Raw genomic sequence first — 25,078 nt, forward strand, 5'->3', positions numbered from 1 at the left:
CCCGCCGCCGATCCTGCATTCTTGCTGTGCTCCGCCCCCGCCGCCATCGCCCTCACGAGCTCGGCGCTCTGCGATCGCTGTCCCGTCTCCGAGACGAGCCCTACTGGCAGGCATCCTGCCCATTCATCTTCTCCTCGCTCGGCGCCAGCTACTGCACGACAGGCAGCGGCGACGCGGCAGACACACGCAAGGCCGAGAGACCTGCAGACCCGCCGCCGACGGAGCTTACCGGCGGTGCCACAGCCGGCGGACGCGCGGAGGTAGCGGCGCCATGGATGATTAATAATTCTGTGCGTGTTCCTTTCTTCTGTCCATGCTAAAACTAGAAAAGAATCAAAGATATTGGATTCTCGGTGGATTGGATGCAGATGTAGCTCATGGATTTCACTTTTCAGGCATAGCATGATGTCTAAATTCAAAAGCAGTTGCTTCCTCGTCTTTGCTTACATAATAGTTACATATGGTTTAAGCGATTTGGTTAATCTCTCGTTCCTCGGGCCTCAGTTCTGCAGTTTTCTCGTATTTGTTTGATTTCAGCTGATGTCAAATGATTAATATAATCATCTATGAATTTTAGGTTTGATGCTGTCTGCTATCTGTTCGATTTCTGCTGATGTCAAATGCTTAATCTTCCAGTATGATTTTTTTTGGTTTGATGATCCGTGCTGCTGTTGATCTGTTTAGACGATCTGGCTGTTGTGCGTACTAGTCGTTGCTTTGTGAATTGCCACTCCACGGCGTGATTGGCCAATCTGAATCCGGTCGCCCCATGGACAGCTCGTGGGTCAGTGGTCCATGCATGTTTTGTGGGTCGGAAATCACCGCCTTGGGTATCGTGGGTCAGACTTTGGGTCGACCCAGCCCGACCCCCCCAGCACATTACGAGTGTAGAGGAAATAAATAAATAAGGAACCACCTATATATTTATCGATAAATTTTCTTCTAAAATTGACAGTGTAATTTTTGTAGGAGAAAATTTATCGACAAATATATAGCAAATATATAGCAAAATTGATAAATAAAATATAGGAGTATCTATCAAAGAAAATAAAATTTGTGTTAGAAAATCGAGCGGTTTGATAAGAAAAAAAAGGTGAGATATAGCAAAATCAATAAAATATTGCGCCACCTGTCCGTCGTCTCGTCTCCAGTAGACGGGCCCCTGTGGTGGCTGTGTGCGAGCAAAATACTAGCAGCAAGAAGCAATCATCCTCTCCTCGCCCCGCACCATCTCTCCAGTCTCCATCCTTGATGGTCTCCTTGCTCCCCCGCGCGCCCTGCCTCGCCTCCTCCATCCCCAAGCCCACCGCCCTTCGGCCGCCGTGCATGGCGTCCACATCCGCCGCGGCCCCTGCCGCTGCAGCGGCGACGGCGGAGGCGTCCGCGTCCCGGCCGCCGAGGAAGCTGCCGGTGCTGCTGTTCGACGTCATGGACACCGTCGTCCGCGACCCCTTCTACCACCACATACCGGCCTTCTTCCAGTTCAGTGCATCTCCCGTCCCTTGTGATCGGTGTTGGTGTGGGTTTGCAGTTGAGGTGTTCGACGGAATGCCTGCTTGGGGGTTCTTGGGGGCTTACTGTTGCTCGTATTAGAGGGGCTATGAATGTTAATGATCTTGCGTTTTTGTCTGGATCCGGCTTAGGCTATGTGGTGGTTTTGTAGTAATGGCTTGGATTTCCCTGTGGGATTGCAATGGTTTCATTGGTACTGGAATGCTCAGACTCCCAATAAATCATATATAAGTGCACAATTGTGAATTCAATATTCGTTTATGAACTAGCACCACACAAGTACCTAAAACTGTTTCAGAAATCCTGTGTTGAATATTTTATTACTTATTACCTCAATGATTCGGTTAATTTAAGCGTGAAGTCTATTTTATTTTTCTTGCTTTAACTCTTCTCAGATTCCATTTTGTCATTATAAATACTTGGGTTTATATCAGTGAAACCATCCCAATCAAAACCATGATGGAATAGAGTTTTGGGCGTTGTTTACCTGTAATATGGGGGTGAAGCCAACCGTTTTTTGAGTTTGGTGTGAAATTTTGATTCCAATAAGAGTTTGAGGGCCAAACTAGACTTTACCCTTAAATTAATATCTTCTCCTATATGTTTTACTATGATTTGTATATCTATTTTGTGTTACTTTCTGGATTATAAATATCCAATATTTGCCTGCAGAATGTCAATGAAGGAACTCCTCGAAAACAAGCATCCAACAGCATGGTCTGAATTTGAGATGGGTCTAATTGATGAGGTGTGAGTTATTACTTTTCATATATTGGTGAGATATTGGCCACGGTAGTAGGATCCTAGTTTTGACTTTTGAATTGTTTTTGCGAAATATTTTTCTCGAAAACGCAAGAGAATTGCGTTTCATTTCATTAAGGGGAAGAAAATAAAGGAAAAATACAAAGTAGGAGAGACCAAAGCCCTCCTACACACCCACGCCCCGGCCAACCCCGGCCAACTAGCTGCCTATGTTTCTGTGAAATATACCACTAATTATTGACAGTTACTTACTTTGCTAATGGACATTAAAGGTTGCCAAGTTGTGCTTGCCACGCTTGAAATGACTTCAGTTCATCAATAACATATGTGGTTCCTTCATTATCTTAGTCATTGTTCTTACTTCCTGTAATCCTATTTCTTGTATCGAGAAATTCATTACTCCACTAGGTCATTGATCACTGCTTTCTGGACTTGGTGGACACTTACTAGCTCAACATTTTAGGTGTTTAAACAAGGAAAGTAAGTTTTATATGTTTGTCCTATAGATAACAAGCACAAAAGGTTATGTGCATTTGAGGATAGACAAGTGACGAAAATGCTGAAATTAATCTGTATCAGGAAAATTGTTTCCGAGAGTGATTCGTGATGGCACTGGCACCGGGGTAGGATTAATGAATGCCATTGTATGATCCACTTGGTCTTACAGTGTATGACTTCTTCACTACGGTCCACATGTTAGGAGGAAGAAAAAATAATGGGTTTGGGAATTATAGAAATTTGTATGCATCTTAAAATACATCTACCTAGTTTGAGTGTTTGACTATTGGCGATTGCTAAGCACCCTGATGATTCACATGCTACTGAACTCTATAACCTACATATGGTCAAAGTTCTAATGCTATGTAATTAATATATCGTTCCGTTACAGATAACTAAGATTCTTCTTTTTATCTTATTATTTTGCATGGTGTGTGTTGTCTTTAGGAAAAAGGTCTATTTTTGGCCCTCAAACTCTGCTAGAAGCCCATTTCACCTGAACTTAAAAATCAATTTTCACCCAAAACATCCAAACCGGACAAACAACACCCCTAATGCTATTCCAAAGTGGTTTTGTTTACTTGGATGTAGTTTTCAGTGACAAAAACCTGCTACTTGTAAAGTATCGCTTTATGTGGATACCACTTAGATGAATCCAAGTCAGTGAAATTTGCCTAATAGGATCCATGCTAGTGAAATCACCTTCATATCGACCAAAACCATGGCGGAATAGTGTCTAGTGTGTTATTTGTCTGCATATGGAAGTAGGGGTGAAATTTTTAGTCAGGGTCAGTGAACTTCAGGCTGATTTCGGGAGTCAAAAATAGATGCCTTCTCTTTATGATTTTTTTCAGCTGAAATTGGAATATTCTGTTCTACTCTGATCAGAGATCAAGTCACCATTTTGTGATTTTTTTTCTTCTACTTCCAGAATGAACTGGCCAAAAAGTTCTTCAATGATGGCAGGTCTTTTGATTTGGAAGGTGAGAAGATCAGATCAGGTGTTTTACCGGGGATACAGATTGTTCCATTTTATAAACTGGCATCAAATAATCATTGTTTGAAGATACTTGATTTTGTTCATTGCTTCATTTACTCAGAATTGTTAATTAACTTAATATCCTACTTCAATGGATTTTCAATAGTAAAATATAGACTCAAAGCTTTGTACTTGTCTAATTATTAATAGCTATTGTCTTTTGTGACGTAGGTTTTTCTCAAACCTAATCTGTTAGCTTTTTTTATATCTTAGAAGATGTTTATTATTATTGTGTTTTTTCCTATAGGTTTGAAAGCATGCATGGTGAGGGCATATGAGTACATCGATGGTGTTGAAGACATTCTTTACAGTTTGAAGCAAAATAACTATGAAGTGCATGCATTTACAAATTATCCAGTGTGGTGGGTTTCAACTTATCTTGACACATTTGTACACATGTGCTTGTTCGGTTGTTCCTGAAATATGTTCTGTAGGTACCAGTTAGTTGAGGAGAAGTTAAAGCTCTCAAAGTATTTGTCCTGGACATTCTGTTCATGCACAGTTGGTAATACTATTTCTCAGATTTTATTTTTCTTTTTAAATGGAGTAATATATTAATATATATGTTAACAGATCGATGTCTATGGATCAAATGGACTTCTTTATGTCATAAAATGGTTAGATATAGTATGTTGGTTCTTTAGTGCATAAAACCAATATGAGCTGAACACATTGTCACCAACTTTAATATCTTTGTAGGATAACGTTTTCCTACTCCTCAAACTTACATCATGCTCAATTCTATACACACAATTTTATAATCGAATATAATATTTACACATAGTTGACCAACGTTGAGCATGCATTGCTGTGCTGACACAGCATAAAATCGCCTTTCCAGAGCAGGGGTGCACTCTATCTGTTACCGGAAGTTGAGGGGGAGGTTTTTATCCAATTGACAGTTGGGGTGAAAATTAAACTTTAGAAATAGTTGAGGGATGAAAAATAGACTTTTTTCCTTTTTGTGGTACCCTTTTTTAGGCAATTTAGTGTTAATATGTTCTGTAATGTACATGAGCCCGACTAGTTTGTACTAGGTGTGGCATTAGCTTCTATCTTGAGTTGGAACAGACTGATGTAGTAGCTTAGTAGTTTTGTTATTATGTGTTAAATGATGAAGCATAAGGGAACTTGTTAAGTTGTGGTGTCTTCATGATGGGTCATTATGATGTTGTGTGGTCATCAATGATCAAAATGACCAAACTTGAATGCAAATACTATCTCTAATTTGTTGTTACAATTTCATTCTTCAGGTAAGCGCAAACCTTCGCCTGATTTTTATCTACATGCTGTGGACCACCTAAACGTTGATCCAGCAAGCTGCATATTCATTGATGACAGGTTCATTATGATCAATTCATGTCTGGCATGGCTATGTAGTTACATTGATATCTTAACTGTTTTATTTCTTCTCTTTCCACTGTCAGGATGACAAACATTGAAGCAGCCCTTAGTGTAGGAATGGTTGGTTTGCAATTTAAAAATGCTGAGGTGCTCAAGAAGGATTTATGCTCGCTTGGAGTTGAATTTGCACCTGTGCATGAAGGTGAAATACAAGTCCAATAAGGTTGCACTTTGTTAACTCTTCTGCTCATGTGTATAAAATTCATATATCTGACCCTTCTGTCTTCTGAACCTTGTCAATAACATGAAGACCCCTGATTGTTGCAGATATAAACTACTAATATATTTTGTTTATTCAAGTGTGCGTATTCTCAAAGCATTCATTAGCTTCCATGTTTCCAACAAGTAAAGGTGAACAAAATACCAATGGCTTGGAATACATGCCAGTGCTTAATCAATAGAACTTTACCACAATCTCTGTTCAGGATAAAAATAAATCATCTTGAACTAACTTTAGGTTAAATTATTTATCTATCTAATACTAGACTAATCCAGACAAACTTGTGCTTGGATCAGGTGTAGCTCATGCACACGTTGTTAGCGCTTAAAAAATGGAAACATAGTTAGCTCTTAAAAAATCCAGAGTTAATTAAATGAGCACCAGATTCAAGCATAGTAATTTGCTTAAAGCTAGGTAAAGAACAGCCTGAGCTAGCTGGCTTGAGCCAAAAAAGGATAGTTTTGAGGAACAAGAACAAACAGGCTCAATCATGTGTTAACTGTTAACTCAAAGCTTGATCAATAATCCGTCAACTCAAAGCTGTGACTGCATTTTATTGGTTCAATAATCAAGATCCTAAGTAACTATGTTTTGTCAGAGTGATCGCCAATTAATATTCAAGGTCTTGCATTAAATTATAATGGATGATCATATGTATCTGTTATGCTTTCATAATTAAGAGTATCTCTGAAACTCCATGTTCCTCTCAAAAAAAAAAAAAGAAAGTCCACATTCCATTGAGTCAGAGTTAATTCATGGCCGGTGTTCGTTGTTAATTGGCTATGTATATGCTCCTTGTGGTTTTGTGCTTTTTACTGTGTGGTGCAGATGGTAAGTGGTAGTTTGAAGTAAACCATTTTCTGTTTATTTGTCACATAGCTATGAGGGATCTTGTGAAATTGATTGCTATTGCAACCATTAAATTGTCTAGCTCTATTTTGGCTGTGTAGTTTCCAATAAATATTTGTGATTGATGCCAATTAATGATCGAGAGAAGAGTGGATTTTACAAAAAGACAAGTAACGGATGCCTGGGACTATTAAGTTAGCATTCTCTCCATTTGTGCTCCTGGCTTCAGGATGTCACAATAGTTACATAACCAGTTCACTTTTACTCAAACTGTAACTAAAGTTGAAGTTTCTTGTGATTTGTCATGACCACTGCAATAGATATTATACCAGCTGGAAACCTGTAGCTCATGATGGAAACCTGTGGCTAGAGCCAAGGCTGACTAGTTTTGTATGGATGGGGACCTGGGGAAAACAGCAGTCAGGAGGTGTCTGTCAAGGGTTCAAGGCCTGGCCAGGTACAAAGAGTTTGTTGATGTTATGACTAATTGTTAGTAGTTACCCTCCCCTTTGTTGGTGCTTTTTTTTTCCTTTGGCCTGTTCTTTGTTGGTGTTTCCATTTGTTCATGTTGATCAGTCTTCCTAAATGGGTGCCTCCCATCATATCCAAATATGGGTCCAGTGCTTATTGTAGCAATTTGAGTAATCGTTTAGTGCTGCCGTTTTGATGTTAAATAGATTTTATGGCTCCCTATGGCTGATCCTTTATTTGCTTGATGTTGCTGAATTTGAACACATTTTACTAGGTTAACCTGCTCATGTTTTGCATATATGTCACCAAGTAGGTTAAAAGATCGTAAATACATTATTTATGAAAATATGGCAAGTGCTGAAAATTTCAAATCTATTAAAACCTATATGTACAAGTTTTAAGAACTCACAAAAGTCTCAGCTGAATCTGTGTTTTGAGTCCAGGTAAATTTTTACTAAAAAAAATCAATCCTATTTAACAAGATAAAAAAAGGACAAATTGAAGCTCTTCACTATGCACTCATTTGACATTTGTCAAGAAATATTGACTATACCTGGACCTGTTATACCTATATTATGTGTAAATTACAAAGAAAAACTAATATATGGCTGTAATTACCAAAGAACAGGAACACCCACATATGGCGAGTTCTGTAACCGTCTGACTTAAATCTCGGATTACTGCCAATCTACTGCCACGAAAGCTTAAGCTTTTTTTTTGTAACAATAGCCGTAAAAACATTTGCTTTTGTTAACAATTACCCACACTTTGCATTTCAACATTTTATTTGTATGGAATGGCCACAATTTATTTCTTGGTCCTATGATTTTCATTTAATTCAGGAATCGAGATTGCTTCCAGTTTATAGCTTGAGTGTGTACTTAGCTTGATTTGCATCCTATTGTTGTTCAACTACTGCCAATCAATACATCGAATTCAAGCTCATTAGTTGGCAAATTATGGTATATCATACCTCACCATGCGTGAATATTTTTGTCTTCTTCTAAAGATGTTCTTCTCAAGTTGCATGCTGGCGGCAAAATAATTGTCCACTTATTTATGCCCGATCTCATATACTTCATATACTGTTTATTCCTCTTCAACATCTCGTGGTATGGTACAAATGATGAGCAAGATGGCTGATATCCCAATCTGTTTACCTCTATCCTTTTTGCCAACTTGTGCTTTCTACAACTTGACATATGAGTTGGATTGCTGTCAATTTACTCTTTATAATGGTGCCAATGATGTCATTATCTTAGGACTCATGGACTCTCTGTACCACCCTATCATTTGAATCCATGAACTTATCTCCCTTTAAAAGTTGGTATTATATATTTGGAGTCCTAGTTGTGAGGACGGCTAAAGGGGTAGCAATGGATGCTTAGCTTCCACTTTAACCAACTTACTTAGGCTGCAATATTGTCAGAAACTGAGTATTAACAGAATGTTGTCATAGCGATGCAGATGTGACTAACAGTGATTTAGTTGTAAAAATTGCCCACAGCGTGTATCTCTCACCTATTTTCTCAAGGTAACATGGCTGGCTGTGTCGCATTTTTATCAAAACATATAGCGTGATGTCTACGGGCATCCTAAGCCTATTTTGTAGATTTTAGACTTCATTTAGGAGATTTTTATTTCATTATTTCACTTCGAGAAGAGTAGAAGCGTACAAGTCCTGCTCATATAATTTTTTGTGTCATTAACTTATGTGCTGCAATGAAAAAGAAGAATAGTATTTATGGCACCATATTTTTTTAAGAAAATAAACTGGTTTTATGTTGTAAATTACCGACACTTACATTTACATTATATTTACATTACATTGTAAATTTTAAAACTTATATTGTAATTACATTTTAGCTTTCAATTATTACATTGTAGTTTCTCTAACTAATACTTCATCCGTTTCACAATGTAAGATTTTCTAGCGTTGTCCATATTCATATAGATGTGTCTAGATTCATTGACATCTATATGAATATAGGCAATGCTAGAAAGTCTTACATTGTGAATGAGATGTCTAGATTCATTAATATTTATATAAATATAGGCAATGCTAGAAAGTCTTACATTGTGAAACGAAGGGAGTACATGCATGTCCATTGTAATGGGCTATGCCTATATAATTAGGGATAAGTTAGTATGGTGATTGAGAATAAAACAATAAATCTGGTGGGACCGTACGCTCCCATATAGACGCGCAGTGTGCTAGTAGGAGGGGATAGAAGGAGAACGACTCTGCTTTTTCATATTATAGGTACATACTATATATGAGAATTAAGAATTAAGGTTAAGTAATCGATTATCTACTTAGAATAGGAGAGATGAAAATATACTTACATATAACAGATATCAATCACGTAGGAAAGTGACTGAAATCAAGTAAATATATGTCATCATATTTTTAGCAAAACTGAAAAAAAAAAAGAAGTCTTCTATAAGTAGGTCCAACATAGATACTGATAATTCTTATCAGGTGTACCAATCAATCACATGCTAATTCTCTTAACAAGCAGACGTGCTCTGTTTTTGTAATGTCAATATATCATCGACTTAACAATTAATATCTGTACGTAGTTAATCAACACGGAGAGCTGGACCGAAGCCGTCTGCGCAATTGCATTCATATAAGCAAAACATGTGATCCTTGGATTATAAATGGGCAAAATTTGCTACAGGACACTTAAAGATTGTGGTCTTTGCTGTGAGACACCCGAAGATTGTGTATTTGCTCTTGGACACCGAAAAAATGTGGTAATCTGCTGGCGGACACTCCTCCCATTATTTTATAATTTCCAGCTGAAACGGTGAAAGAAACTTTCACAAAAGACAATTTTGCCCATGGGCCATTTGTATAAGCCGACCAAGTCCGGCTGCAACCAGATGTGAGAGGAGGAGGAGGCAGAGCAGCCATGGCTCCCTGGACGTGCTCTGCCATGGCGGCGGCGCGGCGGCGTTTGTCGGTGACGGCGCATGGCTGCCGCGACGAGCGTCAGCGTCGGCAAGAGGAGATGGAGGCGAACCCGGTGGCGCGGCATGGGGCTCTGGGATGGCGTGGAGGTGGCGCTGCGGCAACGGACGGCATTGGCCGGAATTGGGGAAGAGAGAGAGAGGCAGTGGCGCGAGGGAAAGAAGGCTTCGGCCTTGGAGCTCACCGGCGACGGCGGCACAGGAAGGAGACGGCGATGTCCATGGCGCAGCACCCGGCCGTGATGGCCTCCACGACGCGGTAGCTCGCCGCGGCCACGCCCTCATCATCGCCGGTCGGGCACAGGCAGAACCGCGCTCTGCCCATGAGCTCGCCATGGTCCACCCCTGCCAAGAGGAGACCGTACACCAGCACCTCCCGCACGGCGCCGCCATGCGCGACGCCTCCTGCAGCGAAGAACGCGACCAGTGTCAGGGGCAGGAAAGAGAGAAGAAAGAAAATACTAGAAAGAAGAACAGTGTCAGGGGTATTTTGGTACTTTCAACACTCTTTCTCTCTCTGTTTTCACCGAAAATAATAAAATAATACATCGAGTGTCCAGCAGCTAATTACCATATTTTTCCAGTGTCCACAAGCAAATACATGATTTTTGGGTGTCTCATAGCAAATGCCACAATCTTTAAGTGTCCTATAGCAAATGGGCAAAATTTGATACACATCCCCCATTTGGTTACATATAGTGGTAAGTACTGTACATATCAATCATACGTGCAGCTGTGCGACCTTGCAACAAGGACAATGTCAACAAGCATGCATAACGGTTTTCTGGTGAAGTGAAATCTTGTGCCCATTCCTCGCGGTCTAACCAGAATGCCATCCTGAATGTTCATTGTTTATCCTTGCTCATGAAAAAGAGAGGAAAAAATTGATTGGTGTTGATCAGGACCTAGATTGGTCATATGGCACCATGCTTGCTCTCCACTCTTCAATCAGTGATTGTCAAGAGATGTAATTACATTTTGACCGGTAGACACAAGTATTTTTTTTTCGGGGACCAGTACGAGTCATTGAGGGTTTATAAATGTCGGTTTCAACTAAATGAACTAAATCTTAATCCGCAAAGTAACACATGCCAATCCCTATGCAGATTGTGAAGAAATAGCCAATATTTGCGAGATCTTTTCGAGAACTAACTCCTTTTGAGATCACGCTCCGGCCGAAAATGGGTTCTCACTTGTATATAGTGTAACATGCCAACTCCTCGCACAAAACTCCACTCGATTGCGCACGAATTAGTCTACTACTCCTTAGGTTCTCCGCAACACCCCCCCTCAAGTCATGAGCCATCATCAACAATTCATCATCATCATTCCCTTTCCACTTCGCTCTCACTCCAAAAAACACAACTCGCTCACACTTCCAAAAAACACGCACCTCATCAGCTTTCCTTTGCTTCCCTTCTACTCCCATCCACCACTCCCCCTGCCTGCCCTGCTCATGTTTGCAACAACCAGGCCCATGGCCCCCCACCACAACTAACTCCTCACTACTGAAACAAAAAGAAAAAGAAAATTACATCTCATATTCTCACTCCCCTCTAGCATCTCAGTCTATATGCACACTGTTCTCTGCCACGCGGCGGCGGTGTGGGACCCACATGTCATTCACCCATAAAGACAGTTTGTGATGTTGCTTAATCACAAGTTCCAAACGAATGCTTGTGTAGATCACCCCCTTAAATACTCTCTCCACCACTCCAACCCTCACCACTCTTCCAGTGTGACACAATAATTATCTTAATTTTTTTTTCCAATCTGTATCGAATTTGTAGATGAGGAACCTACTGCTGCTGCCGCTGCTCGTGGCGGTGGCGGCGACGGTGCCCTTGGCGGCGGCGCTGTCGGCCGACGGGGTGGCGCTGCTGGCGTTCAAGACGGCGGTGACCGACGACCCGTCGGGGGCGCTGTCGTCGTGGTCGGACGCCGACGACGACCCGTGCCGGTGGGCCGGCGTGACGTGCGCCAACACGTCGTCGTCGGGGCCACGCGTCGTCGGCGTCGCCGTCGCCGGGAAGAACCTGTCCGGGTACGTGCCGTCCGTGCTCGGCTCGCTCGCGCTCCTCCGCCGCCTCAACCTGCACGGCAACCGCCTCTCCGGCACCGTCCCACCGGCGCTGGCGAACGCCACCTCGCTCCACTCGCTCTTCCTCTACGGCAACAGCCTCACCGGCGGCCTCCCGCCGGAGCTCTGCGACCTGCCGCGCCTGCAGAACCTTGACCTGTCGGATAACTCGCTCACCGGCAGCCTCCCGCCGGAGCTCCGGCGGTGCAAGCAGCTGCAGCGGCTGATGCTCTCCGGGAACGGATTCTCCGGCGAGATACCGGCCGGCGTCTGGCCGGAGATGGTGAGTTTGCAGCTGCTCGACCTGTCGGATAACTCGCTCACCGGCGCCATCCCGCCGGAGCTCGGGAAGCTGGCCGCGCTCGCCGGCACGCTGAATCTCTCGCGGAACCACCTCTCCGGCGGGGTGCCACCGGAGCTCGGGCATCTCCCGGCGACCGTCACCCTCGACCTCCGCTTCAACAACCTCTCCGGCGAGATCCCGCAGTCCGGGTCGCTCGCCAGCCAGGGCCCCACCGCCTTCCTCAACAACCCGGGCCTCTGCGGCTTCCCGCTCCAGGTCCCCTGCCGCGCGGCGCCGCCGTCGTCGTCCACCCCGCCGCCGCCGTCCGCCGCCGGCTCCATCAGCGGCGCCGGCGGGCCGCGCCAGCCGGTCAAGACCAGCCTCATCGTGCTCATCTCGGTCGCCGACGCCGCCGGAGTAGCGCTCATCGGCGTCATCGTGGTCTACATCTACTGGAAGCTCCGCGACCGCCGCGGCGACGGCTGCGGCGGCGACGGCGACGACGACGAGGAAAGGAAGCGAGGCCTCTTCCCCTTCCCGTGCATGCGCGCCGACGACTCGTCGGACGACGGGTCGGACGCCGGCGACGACGTCAAGCGCAACAACACCACCACCACCACCACCGCCAGCGGCGGCGGCGGCGGCGGCGAGGAGGGGCAGCTGGTGGCGATCGACAAGGGGTTCAAGATGGAGCTGGACGAGCTGCTGCGTTCGTCGGCGTACGTGCTGGGGAAGGGCGGGAAGGGGATCGTGTACAAGGTGGTGGTCGGCAACGGCACGACGCCGGTGGCCGTGCGGCGGCTGGGCGGCGGCGCGGCGGCGGCGGAGAGGTACAAGGAGTTCGCGGCGGAGGCGGGGGCCATCGGCCGCGTCCGCCACCCCAACGTGGTGCGCCTGCGCGCCTACTACTGGTCCGCCGACGAGAAGCTCGTCGTCACCGACTTCGTCAACAACGGCAACCTCGCCACGGCGCTGCGGGGTGAGCACACACCTTCCCCTTCCCCTTCCCCTTCACAATTCGTGAATTTGTTTGGAAAGCGGGAAACGTATTTTCTCAAAAAATGGAGCAAACTTTGGCTGGATTATAACAAACTTTGGTAAAACAAAAAACTGGAATTGTTTTGGCCCAAAGAATATCCTTCTTGCGTGGGGTTCGAAATACATTCAATTCGAAACATAGAACCCTGGCTGTCGCAAACTTGCAATCGACACGTCCTTCTCAATCGGCAACACCTGCTCTGTTTTTGGTTTGCACTGTACATGCCATGGATGCATCATGCAAACTATATATTTTTGGTACAATAGTTTGTAACCCCCGTAGGACCCATATGTCAATGATATAGGTATGCTTGTCTTATATATCACAATATAGAATAAGGTGAGAAAGTACCCATACCTAGTTAACTTGGAAATTGGATAATATGAATTCTAAATTTACTTAGGACAACCTAATTTTATCCCCTCCGGTCAATAATGTTTTACTTTGGATAGAGTATTTCTTATTAGAATCTGAAAAAGGAAATTATTTGCGGGTATTGACCATCCAATCAGAAATATGAGGACCATCCAATCAAAGTATGAGTATCATATAACAGCACCTTACCCTACCACAAGAGGAATCCAACCAGAATTTTCACCATAAACATGAGGAAAACTCCAACCAACCCCTGCACCAAGTGACCTAGAGAAACATGAATACACAAGATACCCAGTGAACAGGAGACTAGATGACAAAGACATACCTAGTGGCTCTTCCGGTACTGCAAAACTGCCACTGCTGCTGTTGTTTACAGTGCATCAGTGATAAAAGCTTCCAAGAAGGCCAGGTAGGAGTGTGCATGGACTGTTCTGCATGCATGCCTATTTTTCCATGGACCACATAAATCAGTCACAGCATCACAGATCAGTCCTCTGCCAGTGTTTGGGCACTGATGTACTGTAGTGCTGTACCACAGTGGATGATGGTCCAGTTTTTTCTTTGTTTGCCCTGCTTCATCAGTCAGAGACACTGGGCTCGCTGCCATCATGAACCATCGGCATGCATGCATGGTTGGGGTTGGGTGAGCTAATTTTGGACAGGCTTTTTGGTGGACAAGATTAGGACGAGAGGAACATGTGAACTTTGATGGGTAGCTGTCTGGATGGTTAAGTATGGTGCTTAGATTCATAAATTCGTATATTGACAGAAAAATTGGTCCAATTTTAGGCGTCTAACGTAGGTGATCTTTATCTTCAAACATAAGCGAAGCAGACTAATTCTTGAAATGATTTGTTTGCAAAATCGACTATATTTTCTTCATATTGTACATAATAATTGAACCGTCTTGTATGACATCCTAATGTTCAAAAACTTGTGCCGTAATAAGTTAGGGCTTAAAATCGACGAGATGATAAGACTGCACTAATATAAGTTCACAAGTCAATGATAATTCACATATAATTTGCATCAATAAAAAGTCACTACATTATCTTTCCTAGTGGCAGGAACAGGGTAGGGCAGCTAGGGCTGCTGTCCTACTCCTAAGCTTAAATATCTATTAAAAGTTACATTTAAAAACTTCAAAACATGGAAAATAAAGGTAAGTTATGTATATTATACTAGTTGAGCCCTAGGCTTGAAAAAATTCTGGCTACGCCACTGATCTTTCCCAATAATACATTAAATTTGAATTATCTTTCCACTAAGTGAGAGTCTAGGCCGCATGATTGGTGTTAGTAATCAACTATAGCAGCTCATGCCAAATGCTCATCAGCTTGGCACATAACCGACAGAGACAAAAGAGAGAAAAAAATGGGGCTCAACACAAAAGGCTCAACCAACCGAGGGGGAAAAGGTGCCTTGCGACCTCTGTCTGGCTGACCTTTAGACAGGGGAAGCCAAAAGGCCCTTTTTAAGCCTGAAACGCTACGCAGCTACGCTGCTCTGCTGTGGTCACTGCAGGCAACACTCGCGCAGTGCAGCTCTAGAACCTAAAAAAAGTTGCTCTTTGGGTGCAGAAAGTTGCAGAGAAAAAGGCACTACGGCAAGTTATTCGTCACACCCAAGAGAGAAGAAAAGTACTACGAGTAGTGCATTTCTTTTGCTTCCAATTCTTTTGCATTTTACTAGTACTAGACTACTGGCTTGGTGTTGTTGCCTGGCTGCTCTACGGCGATTGCAACACTTTTGGAGGTTTTAGGCTCAAGGAATGGAAATTGCAGTACAAAATATATTTTGGTGAATCCTCATGCATTCTCATTATAGTCGTACCTAGGGTTGTTTTGCTTTAGAGCCAAATTTTACACAATCGAATTGATGGCATTTTAAACAGTGATTTTGCAACGTTTCGTTTGTTACCAAAATTTGCTATATATGCATATTCATGGTTAAAATATTAGTAGTGCCAAAATTTAGGTAGGTTTTCATTTCTAAGTGAAATGAAATGGGCATTATTGTATTGTTACTGTAGCGATTGATTTGAACGATTTGTCCTATCATGAGTTAGCTAACTCATAATACTGTACACACTCACTGTAGCAGCAGAGGATCCATCACTGCATAACACATCACATCACATTACCTTAATTACCGGCTATAGTACCATTATTGTACTCCCCAATCAGGGTGTCCATTGTCCTATAGGATATATACCATTGTCCTATAGGATATATACCATTTAAATTCATGAACAGGAGCTTAATATACTTCCTCTGTTTCATAAATGTAAGTTATTCTAGCATTTCTCATATTCATATTAATGTTAATGAATCTAGATAGATATATATGTCTAAATTTATTAACTTCAATATGAATGTGTGAAATGCTAGAACGACTTATAATATGAAACGGAGGAAGTACCATTCAGTGAAGAAAGACTATTTTGTTTTGAAGACTATGAAGAAAACATCGGGCATTGATCTAGACCAACAACTTGAAAGTCTTGAAACTAAGATAGGAGAAGTTTTTACTCCCTCCAGTCGAAAAAATATATGAAGATTGGTACTTCTTATGGTCAGCTGCGTTCAGCTTTGAACATAACTAGAAATAAAGGCGCACTACACTGTGCCTGGCAGACGATGAATTTGAATCTGTAGGAACAACATTGTTAATAGCTATAGGCATGTTTACTTTGACGTTCAATAATAGCTTAAGCAGAATAAAAAATCATGTATATAATATATTTATGCACATAGATGTATTAAATCAAAGTCGATTTCCAATTACATTGGTGTTAGAATAGGCAGAATGAACATGTGTGTCCAACTCCCTTATTTAGCCATGACCAGGGCACCGTAAGAACCAAAAGGTTTAGCTCTATTATCCTTTTCATTGTGCCAGCATCATTTATCAAATCATGATCTGCCATACCATTCAGTACACAAATATATCATCGACAACCCCAATTAGATCAAGGATATTGTCAATAGGAAGAAGGGATAGATAAGTGCGGTGCAGGGTTTACTGTGTAAGCAAAGAAAATATAGACCTACTAAAAAAGGCACCAGATAGCAATATAGTCAACAAAAGAGAGGGAACTCAACAGAGCAACCAGTCCGTCAGTGAATAAATATAATTCTTCTTTTGTGCGAGTTAACATCCAACAAAAAACCCATTGGATATGCTCATCAAGCTATTTATACAAAGATTAAATCAAATGTAGGAACTGCACCAATAGTTGTTTTAGTTGATCCACGTACCAGGAAGATGCATAGCATGGAGGCATAACATGGCATAATGGTGTAACCACCTTATGAGAACGTGAACAGGAAAGAATAGAACCCGATTACACCGGTTGTTTGGGAACTTCGCCCAAGAACTAATTATTACCAAATGATAAATTCATCCTTTGTAAGTTGAAATCAACTAAATCTAACATTAATCGATAATATGGATGGGTAATTATGTAAATGGTTGGCTCAGCTATTTTAGGTGTAGTTGAATTGTGAAATGCAATAAAAAGAATTGACTTTTTGTAGAGTGACCATACTAGTTGCCTTTACTAATTTCGGTTGGTAAAGAGTTAAATTGGTTTTTTCCTCTTCAAACACTAACATTAGGATTCTGTGCCTTAGGAAATATCCACATAAGCTACTTCAATTGGTTGTGATCAAATGGAAGCATTGTTGAATCAAATAGCTGTTGCACATAATAAAGGAATTAAGACCTCATTTTATATTTAGGATACATTTTATATTTAGGATAACCGACATATCTAAATGGTATGGTACAGGTGAGTTGTGGGTCCTGCTATACTAAAATTAAGCTATAGTATCTGTGGTTGATGTGCTCCTTATAAGCCTTAGTTTGGTCAATTAATTGATTCAATCAAATAACCACAACTTTTTGGCTAAGCTTATGTGATTGTAACTAATTAAGCTTGATTTTCTATTATCCATGTCCAACTGGATCACTGTCTACCTTATCTTTATTTAGGCCAAATGAAACATTGCTACATCATACGCATAGATAGGAAAAAATAAAACTGGAGGCTTATTAAACTTACTTTGAGTACTCCAGTTTAATAGCACGCTCATTGGCAACGATCTACTCAATATGAAATTAAGATGGAATTTATGAGAAGTCAATTCTTATAAATCGGCAATACTTCTTCTGACAGCAGCAGAACACACCTCTTGGAATAAGACCCCGTGTTAAATCTTCTCAACAACGGCTATTTTTCTGCAACATATTAGTGCAGGATAATGATTAATGTAATGAAATTTAAAACCTTAAAACAACAAAAAATGCAGCGTACAAAATGAACTTTCAATACATTATTTCCATCATGGATCAATGGTAGATATGGTTTATTTAAATGTGCCTATTCGGTAGAGAAAAGGGAGATGCAAACATTTTTGTAATGAATAAGCATAACTGAAATTCAAGGAAAAAAATAAGTCAATGAACATATACAGATAAATATAGTATTTTGTTTCACAATACTGTTGGCAAGCAAACTTGAGTTGGTATTCCCAGAGTCGATAACCTGCAGAGATCATGTACAGACCTATTTGCCTCTTCAGATATAACATGGTGGAGAAGATCTGCTCAGTTTGTCTGCATCCTATTTCCTCTAACCGCAGGAAGAAATATATGAGAAGCTATATCCAAATGTAGGGGAAACAATAGATCTCACTTGGCTAATTGGGAGGGGGAAAAGCAAGAAACACAAACACACATACAACCATTAGTTTGAAGCCCATACCATCCACATCGAATAAACCAGAAAAAGACAGTTAGCAGCCATTAAAACCAAGATCGAGGTAGCCATGCACTATTTTGAGCGGTGGTATCTGTAATTAAAATTATATGTGCAACATACAAATTAGAATATCAAACATAGCACAACACCATAATTATCAAGAGATGGAATTTGATACCGACAAAAGCAGAATGTGTGAGTAAAGGAAGATACGGCCAAACAATGGGTCCAATCGCATCAATATGCATGCACAATAGGAGGGGTAGAAAGCCCCAACCTCACCTTCGGTCCTCTCACAGAAGCAGTGGTCGCTGCCGACTCCCGTGAAACCTCTTATCATGTGTGACTCCCATGCCGGCGAGCTGAGGAAGATGGAGAGGGATCCTCTAACATGCGAAGATGAAAGAGGAGAAAAGGGTGGTAACGGCTGTCATCCTCATTCGGGTTTCTGGATCCGCCTGTGAGGAGGACGGGGTCGCTAGACCTGGTGGTCCCGGGCTCCTCGCTGGGAGATGTGGCGGCTGAATAGGAGGGAAGAACGATCTCGTCGTGGCGACGACTGGTGAAGGATCGTGAGGCGACGACACCTACCCACATGAGGCAAGCGGCGGCGGCGGCGACGGTGACACCAAAGGAGACGGCAACGGAGGTGAAATAGGGAGAGCCGGCAGAATAGAGGGAGGTGGTGACAACGGTGAAGATGACGTGGCGGCGACGCTGGCGGAGAGAGCGAGAGGGCAGCGAAGAGAGCGAGATAGCTCAAGCAGTTGACGCCGTCACGGTCGTCGGGGTCGCGGAAGAACACCTCCGACACCAGCAGCGCGCACACGATGTGCGCCCACCGCGCGTTCGTCGTGCGCTTCACAGTGCCGCCCCTCGCCGGGCAGAGGCAGCAGCGTGGCCACGGAGAGAGCGAGAGGGCGGCGGAGAGAGCGAGAGGCGACGCCGTCGCGGCCGTTGGGGTCGCGGAAGAATGCCTCCGGCACCAGCAGCGCGTACACGATGTGCGCCCACCGCGCGTCCATCGTGCGCTTCATCGCGCCGCCCCTCGCCGGGCAGAGGCAGCAGAGAGGGCGGCGAAGAGAGCTACAGGGCGGCGGAATGGGCTGGAGCTAGGGTTTTGTTTGGTGGCTAGGGTTCTTGGCAAATCCAGGCCATCCGTTCCTGATCCAACGATCTCATGATGGTGGAAGAGCAGCCACGCTGGGACACGTGGACGGCCAGATCGTCCCTCGCACGTGATCGAACGGACGATAGCGGCGGGAGCCGACGCACGATTAACAGGAAGTGGGGGGTTTTCTTAGCAAAAAAAAACAATGGAGTGGCGCACCTAGTTCTCCAGAACGTGATTAGCCAGAGGTGAGGGGTGTTTCCGAAAAATTTGATGACGTGGCGAGCTAATTCTCAGCCATTACCACGGCATTTAAGTAAACCTATATTAATTGTTTACTAAAAATAGGTTTAAGTTTATAAACTGCAATAGGTTTATACAATTCTAAAGAAAACTTTTTAAAAACAATTATATACATACTTAATACTACTATGTTTTGAAACCAAGTGTTTAGAACTTATCAATAAAGTTTCGTAATTTTTCCTTCTACGTATATCGTGGGCATATTTTCTAAACCTCTAAATGTTATTTTTTTTACAAAACCCTATTATATGAATTGCTTACAATATTTTTCTGGAACAACTTTTAAAGCTGGATATTAATACATTCATTTGTATAAAGTATTATAAAAAATTGAATAACACATTATCCATTTGTCCATTCAACCCTTTAGAATTACGTTTAGTGGTATGTTGCCTTTGAGACTGAAGCGGTGGCAAGCCTAGGGTAGCTAGTTTGGGCTTGAGACCTAGGCTTGCCTTCATAATCATACTTAAATTCTCTTAATTTATCATGTAATTTTTAAGAAAATTAATATTATATTAGTTAAGCCCTACTCAGTCCTTAATTTTAATTTCTGGTTTCGCCGCTATGTGAGACCAATTCTGCTAACCACTGGTGGTAACTGATGACTGATGAGCATCCAACTACAATAGAAGTGAATATGCATGGTACGGCTAGCCACAGTGAAAAGCGTCCCAAACATGTCTGTGATTAGCACGATACCCAGGGCAATGATCAGAGGCCAGTTCCCTGTCCTTGTGGTAGCTATGGTTGAATGGGCAGCTTTCTGCCTGTGCTACAACAACTACAAGAGGGTCTCCTCTCACCTTTCTGATGTAGCTGCACTGTACAACTATTACGGTAAATTGGCCGCCACATTTTAATTGGTAGGAACCCACAGGTTTGACTTCTGATTGTAGGATTACCTACTGCTACCCACTTTTATTGTTCAGGTTAGGCCTCCGAGAGATATTAGGTGAATATTGGTGAATTAGACCATGCATGAGAATGTTCTTCCGCTATCAATTGGCTTACTGCCGATTATAAATCGTACAGCTTATCAGAAAAAAATATATTTGTAGGTAAAAACTTTTTTTATATATACATTGTTAGTGATTTAAAGTCAAATGCTGAAAAATAAATTATAACAAAATAACTTCGGAATCAACTTCAAAAATTAAGTTTTTAAAATTTAAATTTTGACAATGACTTGTAAGCTAGCTTATGAAGAAAACGATGGGAGTTTTATGTGCTGAATTTGTAGTATTACGGTATAGTTCCATGTAGTACTAGTATTGTTTAAGCACTTTATATGTTTAAATAGAGAGAGAGATAGAGAGAGAGAGAGTTATGGTGACTGATACATGTAGTTGTGTGTTTCACGATCTGATTTTATATAGGTATTAATCCGGTTTAATATGTACATGTAGTTGTGTTTAGCGAGAAGAACTAAAAAAAGACACGAATATTAGAGAAACATCTAATATCAAATAATTATAAGGGGTGAGGCTTCGAATCCAGGTCGTCTAGCCCACCACCCTGTGGAGACCCCTGAGTGTTTCTCAAGCAAGAAGAACTTAATTTGTTAGGTTTTCAGATTACCCAACTTTGTTATGCTCCCTTCAATTTTTTCTGTTGGAATTGTGGTAAGGATGCACATTTGTAATTAATTGTCTGTGTATGATGTTGGGTGCCGTCTCCAGTTCGAATTAAAGAATATCGAACGAAATTTTAATTCAAACAGAATGTTAGTAGCCTACAACAAAATCAGTCATTATGTATGCATCGAACTGCTCCATTTTTTATTATAATTAGCTTTGATTTTTTTTTTCTACAAGTCGATTTCTATATGTTTGGTCAAATATTTCAAAATAAAAAAATATATATTAGCAAAATATATTCAACACTAGGTTTAATAAATTAATTTGGTATAACAGATGTTGCAATGTATTTCTATACATTTAGTTAAACTTTAAATAAATCAAAATGATTTATAATATAAAATTAAGGATGTAATTAAGAAGAAGGTAATTCGAGAAGCTACAAAATGTTGGTTAAATCTGATGTTTTTTCGAAGTAGTTTAATGATCCTAAGAATTTTTCTTCTTCTTTGGGACGGTGGGATGATGTGGTTGTGCACTGCAGGGCGGTCGGGGCAGGCGGCGACGCTGTCGTGGTCGGTGCGGCTGCGGATCGCCAAGGGCGCGGCGCGCGGGCTGGCGCACCTCCACGAGTGCAGCCCGCGGCGGTTCGTCCACGGCGAGGTCAAGCCATCCAACGTCCTCCTCGACGCCGACTACAACGCCGTCCTCGCCGACTTCGGCCTCGCCCGCCTCCTCACCATCGCCGGCTGCGCCGACCCTTCCTCCGCCTCGGGCGGCGGCCTCATGGGCTGCGCGCTCCCACCCTACGCCGTCAAGCCCGCCTCCGCCGCCGCGGACCACCACCACCGCCCCAGCGCGTACCGCGCCCCGGAGGCCCGCGCCGTGGGCGCGCGCCCCAGCCAGAAGTCCGACGTCTACTCCTTCGGCGTCGTGCTGCTGGAGCTGCTCACCGGGCGCCCGCCGGAGCACCACGCCTCGCCGTCCGCGTCGACCTCCTCGTCCGCGTCGTTCTCGGGGACCACCACCACGGTCTGCGGCGGCGGCGGCGGCGGCGACCAGGCGCAGGCGGTGCCGGAGGTGGTGAGGTGGGTGCGGCAGGGGTTCGAGGACGCGCGGCCGCTGTCGGAGCTGGCCGACGCGGGGGTGCTGCGCGACGGCGGCGCGCGGAAGGAGGTGGTGGCGGCGTTCCACGTGGCTCTCGGGTGCGTGGAGGCGGACCCGGAGCGGCGGCCGCGGATGAAGGCCGTCGCCGAGAGCCTCGACAAGATTGGGTCGTGAGGAAAGTCGCTCAGAGCTGGGGGGGATGATGTGCATGGTTGGTTTCTCTGTTTTTCTTTTTTTTTTCTTTTAATTTTAATTTTTTATGTTTTATTTTTTTGCCCTATTATTTTTTTTGTCTTCCTTTTGCACCATTGTAATTCCTGATAAAAATGCAATTGTTGTAGTATAATATAATATAGAATGAGAACAAGTTTATCTTCTTTGTGAAATAGGAATCTGCTTGTGAAATCTACCACCACACTGTTGTCCTAAATTCAATGCTACTTGTCGGGCTCCTTGTTCAAAATATTACTCCATCCATCCATAAAAGTAAAAGTAGACATATTTCATATTTGAGATTTTTCAAATAAGTTATTCTTATTCGTAGTTTCTATGTATCCAAGACTTAAATAAAAAGGTAAATTAAATGTTTAATCAGAGCCAGATGAGCTATTTTAATACTTATTGGTTGCATGCGTACATACACTCCTTGATATTTGTTCCATGCAAGATGAGTTTTTTTTTTGTTGGTGACAAAAGTTATATTTGTAATTTTTATGGAACGAGGGAGTACTACAACATTTAGATGGTCACTGAACAATGCTTCCTTGGATAATGTAATCTCGACCATTCCAATTTGTTCCCCATTAAACCAACATCATTGGCTTTCAATCTTCCTCGATCAAATTTTATTGTAGCCATGTAAACCAAGCTGGCCTTGCTTGGACTTACTGTTTATTATCTGACAATGGCCAATACTTGACAACCCATGAATGCTGACGGAAGACCACAGTATGAAAGCTATATATATAGCCTTAGAGCTCATCTGTGCCACAAATCACAGAGTACTATCTATATTCGCGACCACATTTTAGGCACATTAATTGCCACAACATTTTTTGCCATTCAAATCCCAATTTTGCAGGTGAAAAATAATTTTAGATATTTTGCTAGAGTTGCTTCCAAAAATTTGCTAACTACTTGAAGCTGAAGAAGCTGCAATATATATGTTCAGATTCACATTACCGGATGTGACACTGAAGAAGCTAAAGAAGCTGAGGCCGCTTCACCTGAGATCTTTGGGAAGTAGTTGAAAATCTTGCTGACGCCTTCGGTATGTGATTGAAATTCTTGCCGGTAGAAAATTTGACCGAGTAGCCTAAAGAAAAAAAATATGGCCTTGCCAACAAATACTTTCTTCCCCTTCTGTTAAACGAGAGACGAAGAGAGTGCAGATGTTGACCAATGAAAGGATCCTCTGCACACAATTGAAGAGAAAATGAGTGGTTTTTCCCTTCGATTTGTCCTCAATGCTGGTCACCTCGTCGATGAGCATGTTGTAGTTGTTTGAGGACTATTGACTGCGTACGCGTTTCACCAGCGAGAGATCGTGCGATAGTGGCGGACGGCGGTGATGGTGGCCGAAGATCCTGACTGCTGAGCGCCGCGAATCCGTGATGCAAGTGGGCTGGACATCGAGTCACAAAGAATTATGGGCATGCGACTAAGGACGGAGTGGAAGAGTTACTGCCCATCGGATGCACAAAAGGATGGTGTTTCAGGACTAGACGTTTCTATGACGTAGAATTCACTATTGTTTTCTACTATAGCAACAAACTCATTTCACTGTGCATCTCCACCTTTTTCCTGAAAGGCAGAGGGTCCGGATCCATGGCAATGCGAGATTTGGGGCACGGCCAAGCATCGGGAAAGGGAAAAGATTTAGAAAATCACGGAGTTGCACTACTCTCTCGTCTTATATAAAAGAAACCTACAACGAATCTAGATAAAAATAAAGAAACCTACAACGAATCTAGATAAAAATATGTCCAGATTCACAGTTATCAGGATGTGTCGCACATGGCCCTAAAACGGTATTGGATCCATCTCATGGAGTTGGATCACAAACACTACAACTCACTATGTTTTTCGTCCTCACTTTAATGCAAAATTTCCGAAAATTCCAAAATGGAGTTAACAGTCTGCGGGCTGTCCTCCTATTTATGTTGGGTTGAATGGAGCTGGCTAAGCGAGGTGGTATTATTCGGTAAACACTAACTGGCGATGCTACAGTGCCACGCTGGCACTGTGGGCTGCTGCTACTGCTCTGCTGCTGTTGGGCCGGCTTGCTGCTGCTTTGCTGGGCTGCACAGCTAGCTAGCTTTGCTTTTCTTTTTTTTTTCTCAATTATTTGCTGGGGGTGTTACACAGGATGTATCAAATCCCGTACTACTTGGTTTTCTATGGGACGGAGAGAGTACTGTATAAACGTTTCCTATGTTCGAGGGATGATTGCACGTGGACCGTAATTGGTCGCGCCTCCAAAAATCGACTTCAATTTTCACATATGGCTCATTAGGGCATGCAAAAATCTATTTTTATAGGCGAATCTCTTAACGAGCCATATGCCAAAATAAGCCTATTTTTCTAGGTAGATCTATTAAACAGACGCATGGGAAAATGTATTTTCGTAGGTTGCCCTCTTAAAAATCTACCTAAAAGTCTGACTTACCTCTATTTTTAGTCTCAGCACTGCAATTTTTTC

General features: G+C 42.8%; 2 protein-coding genes and 1 long non-coding RNA gene across 4 annotated transcripts; 2 read left to right on the top strand and 1 right to left on the bottom strand.

Annotated features, from left to right (window-relative positions):
- The first annotated feature begins 1,179 nt into the window (after positions 1–1,179).
- LOC9268251 (flavin mononucleotide hydrolase 1, chloroplatic) lies at positions 1,180–5,514 on the top strand. Of its 2 annotated transcripts, none has more exons than XM_015759922.2 (7): positions 1,180–1,481; positions 2,185–2,260; positions 3,704–3,773; positions 4,059–4,173; positions 4,246–4,316; positions 5,065–5,152; positions 5,239–5,514. In XM_015759922.2, the coding sequence occupies exons 1-7, from the start codon at positions 1,252–1,254 to the stop codon at positions 5,375–5,377; spliced, it is 789 nt and encodes a 262-aa protein (XP_015615408.1). In that variant the 5' UTR covers positions 1,180–1,251; the 3' UTR covers positions 5,378–5,514. The 2 variants fall into 2 exon arrangements, with proteins under 2 accessions (XP_015615408.1, XP_025877134.1); XM_026021349.2 differs by having other exon boundaries at positions 3,704–3,755.
- Positions 5,515–11,326: 5,812 nt separating this feature from the next.
- On the top strand, positions 11,327–22,754 carry LOC4350326 (receptor protein kinase-like protein ZAR1). The gene is made up of 2 exons (XM_015759878.3): positions 11,327–13,073; positions 21,815–22,754. Exons 1-2 carry the CDS (start codon positions 11,522–11,524, stop codon positions 22,549–22,551), a joined length of 2,289 nt encoding a protein of 762 aa, XP_015615364.1. The 5' UTR covers positions 11,327–11,521; the 3' UTR covers positions 22,552–22,754.
- Positions 17,972–18,686, bottom strand: LOC107279251 (uncharacterized). Its single transcript, XR_010737854.1, has 2 exons — positions 18,559–18,686; positions 17,972–18,367 (listed from the first exon to the last, which is right to left on the bottom strand). It is a non-coding gene; the product is annotated as an uncharacterized lncRNA (long non-coding RNA).
- Positions 22,755–25,078: the final 2,324 nt, after the last annotated feature.

Source organism: Oryza sativa, chromosome 11, assembly GCF_034140825.1.
Source record: "Oryza sativa Japonica Group chromosome 11, ASM3414082v1".
NCBI lineage: Eukaryota > Viridiplantae > Streptophyta > Magnoliopsida > Poales > Poaceae > Oryza > Oryza sativa.